A 9285-nucleotide genomic window follows, 5' to 3' on the forward strand; every position below is an offset into this window, starting at 1 on the left:
ATTTGGGGTGAAAAATCGTAAAATTTTTTCTTTTATAACTAAGCTTTAAATTTGGTACAAGGTTCTCCATAAGTTTTTCTTAAATATCTGTAAAAAAAACTCAACCGGACTAAGACAAAAAATTTTTAGGAGTGTTTGAAATTTAAATTTTTACAAAACCGCATTAAATAACGGTTTAGCCTCAAACGATTTTTGATATTTGTTATTATTCAAAAAGTATGAGTCGTAGACACTTGAAAATTTTACCAGTTGTTTAAATTGACATTTTCTTTATATAGTTTTATTTTCAAAATATTTCACTAATTTTTAATCTATTTATAGGCAATTGAAATAATCGATTTTTTTTGATTTTTTTTTTATAAATGTTGATAAAAAAAAATTAGCTGGGACAAAATACTTGAAAATTTAATAGAAGGGTCCACATATGTTGTTCTAACTCCCATTCAAAAATTATAAAAATACATAGGCACAATTTTTTTTTATAAGCATTTAAAGTTCAAATTTTGACTAAATACGTAAAAATTACGGCAATGTTCAAATAATCTTAAACAGAAATTCATAAAAGTTTTTCTTTTTAATTCTAAGATTTGGAAATTTAATACAAGGCTCCTAACATATTTTTACAATAGCAGTTGCAAAATAAAAGGAATACATTGTCACAATTTTTATTTATAAGCATTTAAAGTTCAAATTTTGACAACATATTATGTAAAAATCACGAAAATTCGTAAATTATTTTATGCTAGAAATTCATAAAAAATTTTCCTTTTATATCTAAGATTTCAAAATTTAATACAAGGCTCATAATATATTTTTTACAATAGAAATTGAAAAATAAAAGAAATATATAGTCACGATTTTTTTTTTTATAAGCATTTAAAGTTCAAATTTTGACTAAATACGTAAAAATTACGGCAATGTTCAAATTATCTTAGACAGAAATTCATAAAAGTTTTTCTTTTTAATTCTAAGATTTGGAAATTTAATACAAGGCTCCTAACATATTTTTACAATAGCAGTTGCAAAATAAAAGGAATACATTGTCACAATTTTTATTTATAAGCATTTAAAGTTCAAATTTATACGAAATATGTCAAAATTGCGAAAATTTGCAAGTAATTTAGTGGTTGAAAAATCGTAAAAATTTTTTCTTTTATAACTAAGTTTTTAAAATTTGGTACAAGGTTCTCCATAAGTTTTTCTTTAAAAATAATATATCCTAGACTGACAAATAATCTCCGTTCAGAATCGTTTTTCGTATACAATGATATAATATCATTGGATTCAAATTTAATTCCATCCATTACAGTAACCCACTTGTAACCTACTGTACAGCAGAGCGACATCCACGACTTACCCGCCTTTTTTAAATTAAATTTAGTATTAGTAGACCCGGGAAGTTTACAAGTCATTCGAATCGAGAGAGTTTACAATCGCCTCTCGTACCGTACATCATTCAATTATATGTTAGAGTACCTAAAAATTAAAATATCGTATAGTGTAACCCAATAGTCCATAGGTATACCTATACCAGGGGTGGCTACACTTTTTATGTTTAAGATCTACTGAGAATATATTTTTCCTTTGGAGGAAAATATTATTTTATTTTTAAGTCTTTATCACTTATATTAACTATTAATAATAACCATAAGTACTTTAATTCTTATATCAATAATACAATTTAAGTGTTAAGTTATCTAAAAACTAGTATTTCACATTAAATTTCTAAATAACCCATTATTGGCATTTGTGATTTGTGTATAGCCGTATAAAAAAAGGTTATGGGCATCTAATGGATTAGGTATATAATATGATATGGTTATTATGTTTGTATTTGTACGTCGAACTATCCATGCGAATAAGTCCGTCAGTATAAAACCCAGACTTATCCCAGACTTATCTCATTAATAAATAATTTTATCATTTTCCATTTGATCAATCATCAACATTGAGCATTTATATTTTGATTTTATTTAAAATTCAATATTTTTCAATTATTCATGCGATGTACCTAATTAATACTTTGAAATAAAATATATTCACCAACCCACTAAATCTAAAATAAATTTCAGGTGTAACGAAAACACCATTTTAAGCATTCGTGAACACGCATAGACTACCTAGCTTATAATAAAGTATACCTACTATCCTACTTATTAGTTATTAGTTATTATTTACCTCGAGACTTGAGTTCAGTGGTCAAATTGGTTCGAAACGAGTATACACTGGGATGAGGTATTAAAATGTTCTAAAATGATAATCTGCAAATACACGTTCCTATTCCTCTTAAAAAAAATTAGTGTAATGGCATATAATATTTTGTGTTTACTATTATAAGCATAATACTGCTGTATTTTCTAGTAGGTACTTACTCTTTTCATAAAAACCCTAATGTAAACCTACACTTGACACCTAGTAGGCGTTAAAAACTTATTTATACACGCGTAACATTATAATTAAAAAACTTTTTTGGAGAAATATTGGGAAAAGTAAGCAGAAGAATGAGAAATGTAAAATATAAAAGTACTAAAGTAGTGAGGTGGTATGGGATTTATCACGAGGGTATCCTCTCATCACATTCCGATCACATCTACTAATTCAGTGGCATAATTAACAGGGCTTTATCTATTTGATTCCCATAGGTATCTATGGGTAAATAGATGTCCAATAATAATAATTAAAATAAATTTCAGTTGATTGTGCATAGCCCAGCGGATGTTCCAGTCGGTATCCAACCTACAGCTTACGTTACCGGTAGTAGTATGCTGTCCGTCGCATTGTCACTGAATATTATACGTACTTCACATAAAATCAAAAAGTGGACTCCAAAACTTCGAAATTGTTATTATCAACACGAAAAAAAATTGAAGTTTTTTAAGATCTACACGCTTCACAATTGCGAAATGGAGTGTAGAGCCAATAACACGTTTAACGTCTGTGGTTGCAATGCTTATTTTCAACCAAGTGAGTACCTACCTATGCAATATGCATTCATATTATTATATCAAATATCTATACTATGTTCAACTATTGAGTTTATAATATTATATAATATATATTTATATATAAATATGTATATATTATAGAAATGGGTAATAAGTAATAATTAATTAATAACAATTTACTTAACTCTATATAAAAAAAAAACAAATATTACATTGTAATACTTGTGAGTTATGATATTATAACATTAAAGTTATTTTACAGGAGACCCGGGAGTTTCGGTTTGTGGTACTGAAAGTTTAGAATGTATTAGAGAATCTTCGACTATCGGTAAATTTTTGATATAATTGCGTATTACACCTTCTTATAATATAATATTATAGGTAGGTACATTATAATATGCGTGTTTCAGGTTATTCGATTTTCAAGAAAACACTAAACATGTCAAATAACATCAAAGGTTGTAATTGTTTGCCATCATGTACAAGTATTCGGTACGACTATGAAACTGTGGAATTTTTTAGGAACTGGACAACAAATTCTACAAAACCGAAACTGTAATAAATAATTAAATAGGTAATCACTGACAATTTAATGAAAACTAATTGTTGTTCTGATTTGACGTAGAGTTCTCAATGAAAAATCATCTGTAGTATTGATTTACTTCAAACGAAAATCTGTGATCGATATACAAAAAACTCCATTGATGCCGTTCAACGAACTATTAGGTGAGTACTATTATTTTTGAACATAATACTTTTGTTTTCTATTATTTTAGTTATTGTTTGTAATGATTTTTTTCAGGTAACATAGGCGGCTTGTTTGGATTATTTCTTGGTTGCAGCATAATCAGTTTCTTTGAAATCTTATATTTTTTCGTGATACGATTATATTTTGACCATCGGAATCGTAGAAAGGCCAAATCAAAAATAACGCCGAGTTTTATCATTGAATGATAAAAAAAAAGATACTGGAATATACTAGTATTAAATATACAACTATAAAGATATATTATATTATTATATAAACATAATAATATTATAATATTATAATAGTGTGATTTTTTTTGACGTAAAAAACTCATTATTTTTGCAAACTATTACAATTTTAAAAAATATTTTTTATCTGCATTATTTTTAAGTTTTTACTTTTGTCAAGGAATATAGGTATACATTTTTAATTTCATATTCCTATGTAGAATATTGAACTAATAGTTAGGTAGTAGAAGTATTTTAAATTTAGATAAACAGTGTAAGTATGGCAAAATTTCAAACAAAATTTTTAAAACACAAAATTTTATAAAATTGTATTTATACCTATAGGATATATTATTATTGTAATTTTAAATACAAATAAACGTTTAACGTTTTTTTTTTATTATTCAATCTGTTAAAAAAACAAAACAATAAGAACAATTGATGGTTATAAACGATTGTTTATAGGTTAAAATAAATAAGAATAAAAATAAAATTGCGGATTAGACAGATGTAGAGGCCTCCCAGCGGAGGTACTACGACATGAGTCGGACTTTATAGTTAGGGTATTAGGTCACGATAAATATAAAAACTTAAAAATATTATTTTTTAACAATTTCAAATCATTTACAACATTTATTTAAAAAAAGTTTTAGTTTCCTAAATGTCGAATATCTTAAGTTAAAAAAAATCACTCTGTATAATGTATAATAGGTTACTATATTATAAGTACCTATTACCATTTATTTATCTAAAATAAAACTCAACATTATACTCGCACTGCACAATATCCTTTAAACTGTTTTATTTTGTTTATCATTACATTTAAAAATCACGGAATTTAATGTTTTTAAAATTTAAATACATATATGATATCAAAAAGTAAAATAATATATTTTGTTGGTCATAATATCTAAGTACCTATAGTTATTTTTTACCAATAATAATTATATATTTATTAAAATAAACTAGAATTAAAGTTAAGATACTAACTGTTAATTTGTGTAGAATCTCAGGTTAAAACCTAGGATTGTATGGTAATTAGAAGCAATTATATGGACAGTCGCATATAGTATCTAGCTTAAATGTATTGATTGACGTGCAGTTTTCTATTATTATTTTTTATTTCTGTAAACACAATTGATTTTAAACTTTGATGGTAGTTGGGTAGCAATTTTTTTTTTATATTTTGGGGGATAAAAAGCAAAAAGCATCCAGTACTTTTTAAAATAACCAGGGAAAATGTTGTTGAATGTTTTGAATTACAACGTGCGTGCGTAATATTACCTAATACCTATATTTAAAAGTATAAATAATTTAATATTTCAATAATTTGTGATACCTATTTATCATTAAAAATTATGTAATATAGGAATTGTTATAAATTTATAATAAATGCTTAAAATTAGAATGATAGGTAATACTCTAAAATTAGTATAAATGTGCAGTATTATCATTTTTAGTTCAGGAACATAAACCAATCTATACTTAATCTATATCAATTAAAAATTATATTACATCAAATCTAAGCAACATACTTATAGCACATGATTCAAAACGATTTTCAAGATAAAAAAAAATATGACGATATAAAAAATCTCATATTTTCAAATAATAAAGGACGATATAAGTACCTATATGTTATATGTATAGTTAATTAATAATCGTGCATAATATGCATTATGCATACTTGGCGAAAATATGAGTAACCCTAGTAGGTTCAGATAATATTGTATATTATATAGTAGGTAGGTTACTCTATTGAAAATTTACATAATATTGAGTAAAATATGTAATTTGTACAATATTGATGTATTAAATCGTATTTTAATACATAATAATATAGTATATTATAAAATCAATGGTATAATTAATATTAATATTTATGTCAATTTATACAATTTCAAAAAAAATTTACGGACTTTTACCTTACGTACTCTATGCTGCCCCCATTTGGGACAATTGTACTAAAACACATATAAATTAAATTCAAGTTTTCCCGTCCAGAATCTTACAAACGATTTCAAATACGCCTTGGATCATTAGTAACGAAGTATTATTGGCCTAAAATTTGGTTAGCAATGATCATGCTTGGTGAATTATTATACCCTATATAATAATATATCTTTATGTAATCTAGTAAATATAATGCTTTAATGTATGTAGACATGACGCCATGCAGGTAAGTTATCGTATATGTACACATTCTTAAGCAAACAAACTGTATCACTTATCTTTTCAGGCACTCAAACACTCAGTAGGTAGCTTGAGTGTAAAAAATCAAATAGGTAATTTATTATTTAAAGTATGGTATGAATTTCGTCTGTTTAAAGTTGTACTGAAGTCTGGAATAATCAACTTAATTTTAATTTTTAATACCATACTGCCATTGATTTTAAATTAACTACTATAAAGGTAAGAAAATATTTCTACAGAATCTTGAATTCAACAATATTTTACTAAACATAAATTATACAAACTATCTCAAAATAATAATTATGTTAGGAACTATGTAGGCACAAAAGTTATTCCATAATAATTAGAATCCATTTATTTTTGATAAATGATTTTGTGCTTATTTTTTTGTATTTTATATAAACATATTAATGTGACTATACAAATGTGTTTATTATTGCAGGCCTTGAAATCAAAATTTTTCATTTTTTTTCAACATTGATTATTGATATAATTTTTTTCTGATTTTAATTTAAAATAATAAATTGATTTTATAATTTTCAATTTTTATATTGTTGAACAATATCTATTTTACACTTTTCTGTTTGTAATAGGATTTTAAAGATAATTTTTATTTAATTTTAAAATATAAATTTACATTCTTAGGATTTAAATTTTGATTTCCATACCTACAAGCCATATGTACAAGATTTTGATTTGCGTGCCCCACATAGGCACGGCTTAATTTGCACGGTTGTATCAATGTATCCGCAGGGATGGATTGAGCCATCGAGTTAGGTTATATTCCCGATGGGGTACTAACTAGTTGACGGGGCCGCTGCGTGTTTTTGTTAATATTAAAAATAAGCATTATATTATTATTATATTTATTATAATATTATAAAGAGTAGAAGCGAGTAATTATATTGCCTCCATAGGCGTGTTCAGACTTTGGTGGCTGTAGGGGCACAACAAATTTTTAAATTGTTAGACCTATTTTTTTTTGAGACATGAAGAAACATTCATTTTTTTGTTACAAAATTCACAATGGTAGGAATATTTTTTAGTTATGATCAAAAAGTATAACCATTGTCAAAACAATAAAAATACTTTTTTCCCATCCATTAGGTATACAAGTTAGACAACATACAATTTGTAAACTATTAACTAATCAGTAATAAATAATTTGAGTTTCTGACAAAATTTAAATAATTTTAACAAGTCGTAAAATATCTAAACAAATTTTTGAAATGATAATCGGTAATTGGATATTTTCAGCTAATAAAACAATATTATCACTGGTTAGATAAAATAGTATGATGATATCTGTGATATCACAGCACAAGACCTGGTAAATGGGTAAAACAGTACCATTGTATGTTATGTAATTATAAAAAATTGATGAACATAATATTATAATGATCATATTATAATCACTAATTAATAAATGCGTAACTAAAAAAATTACAATTAATCAAAATCTATATGTCCTGCATGGTACAAATGATTTATTTTTATCCTGGAATGTTTTTGTTGGTGGCACAGTCTGCCGGGGGGGGGGGGGGGCAGTGCCCACCCGGCCCCTCCCGTGAACACACCTATGATTGCCTCTACACCACCAATTCACTCACCAACCTAGACGACCGGTCGATCACACACACATACACGCGTGTTACTATAACATTAATAGTGGTCGGTTACTAATTATTATTTCTCGCAAGCGAAGCGAGCAGTCATGTAAAATGGGGGTAAGTATGTTACCTACTGATGCATTTTGTATGTGGCCCCTCTCGTGGACCTGCCATCTCTATCTGAAATTCTGAACCCTTAAATACACCACTGCTGGCTACTACTAAGATATATGTTTTACTGTTTTAGTATCTAAATAAATATTACTTACATATATATGTTACGGTGAATGATGTAAACGTGTTAAATGTCGTCATTCCCCGGTAAATGACGTAATTTACCTAAAAATTGATAAATGTTGTAAATGTAGACATTCCCCGGTTATTGACATCAATCCCCAGTTCAATTGGAGAATGATGTTCAATACATTTATGGGAAGAATTGTATCAAATTTTAAAAATTAGTGTTGACTTTTAATAAATAGTTTTGACTTGAATAAATAGTGTTGACTTTTAAAAAATAGTGTTGACTTGAAAAAAATGATGGTTAAAAAATTGTGGTTTGAACTTGAGTGAAACTTTTTTACGCACTCCGCTCTGGTAATTTTTCTATGTTTATTTAAATATTGATCAGTACATTTATAATATTATATAACTGACATTATAATATACATATTATCTAGGTATCACAATTCGCTATCGTAATGGAACGCAATACGACCACTTAACCGACGGTAAGGGGTAACTACCCGGAGCCGATACGGTATCATCACATTTGTGTCGGTGTGAACGATCAGTGATAAGTGTATACTGCCTAGGTATTACTGGTATTAGGTACGCGACAAAGCTTCGTTAGTTAAAAAATATCACGATGGAAGTAGTAAAACAAGCGGAAATCCGACTAGCCATAACGCCGATAAGCCAAGTAATAATATGAAATGGTCTATTAGTTTATTAATTTAGTATTTACGCGTATATTCTAGCGAGTACTTGTATATGCAACGAGTGCGAGTTAGCATTGTAGTTTTATTTAAAAGTACCTAATATTAAAGTATGGAGAATAAATTTAACGCAGCAATTGAAAAATTATCATCAGTAAAAAGAGAGGTGACAATATATTTTATTTTAGCTATGAAGTTACCCACCAATAATAAATAATTATTAAATAGCATTAAATATACCTCTTTTTCAGACTAATAGACTTATTTTAATTTTTGATATAGATTAAGGTACAATAATGTATACAATAGTACAAACATTTTATTAGTATTAAAAATAATAATCTTTGTAATTACTAAAAAATTAGCATCGCTTAAAAAAGTTATAATTAACTAGATTTCATTTAATTATTATAATTTAATTAAAGTATATTATTATGAATATGCTCTATACGTATAGTTTTTATACACAGGTACATACAGTGAACAGTTTACAATACAATTCGTAAGATCGAATAACTTTAAGAGGTTTGGTAGCGGTGATTTCCTGTTTTTGTCACGCGCGCAACATAAGAATTTAGACGTGTTTTTTGTCAAACGTACCGATTGATATAGGTAGTGAACCGA

At 26.8% G+C, this 9285-nt stretch overlaps 2 protein-coding genes across 5 annotated transcripts in view; both read left to right on the plus strand.

The window, feature by feature from the left end:
* The window catches only part of LOC103308876 (pickpocket protein 28-like), a 6475-nt gene extending 2549 nt beyond the window's left edge, over positions 1 to 3926 (plus strand). Inside the window, exons 3-7 of the mRNA XM_029490292.1 lie at positions 2694 to 2964; positions 3208 to 3273; positions 3356 to 3500; positions 3571 to 3671; positions 3748 to 3926. Of these exons, the coding sequence (XP_029346152.1) occupies positions 2694 to 2964; positions 3208 to 3273; positions 3356 to 3500; positions 3571 to 3671; positions 3748 to 3899 (735 nt within the window). The 3' untranslated portion in view covers positions 3900 to 3926. The remainder of the gene's footprint in view (positions 1 to 2693; positions 2965 to 3207; positions 3274 to 3355; positions 3501 to 3570; positions 3672 to 3747) is intronic.
* A 2267-nt stretch (positions 3927 to 6193) lies between these two features.
* Positions 6194 to 9285, plus strand: part of LOC100166409 (kelch-like protein 3) — a 7850-nt gene continuing 4758 nt past the window's right edge. The window contains exons 1-2 of one of the 4 annotated variants that reach the window (XM_003243254.4): positions 6207 to 6332; positions 8404 to 8645. In XM_003243254.4, coding sequence (XP_003243302.1) covers position 8645 — 1 coding nt within the window. In that variant the 5' untranslated portion in view covers positions 6207 to 6332; positions 8404 to 8644. Of the gene's footprint in view, positions 6333 to 7660; positions 8321 to 8403; positions 8646 to 8666; positions 8828 to 9285 lie in introns of those variants that run through there. The other 3 variants (XM_029490521.1, XM_003243255.4, XM_001948780.5) reach the window with 3 other exon arrangements.

The sequence above is a fragment of the Acyrthosiphon pisum genome, chromosome A2 (genome assembly GCF_005508785.2).
Source record: "Acyrthosiphon pisum isolate AL4f chromosome A2, pea_aphid_22Mar2018_4r6ur, whole genome shotgun sequence".
Taxonomy (NCBI): Eukaryota; Metazoa; Arthropoda; class Insecta; order Hemiptera; family Aphididae; genus Acyrthosiphon; species Acyrthosiphon pisum.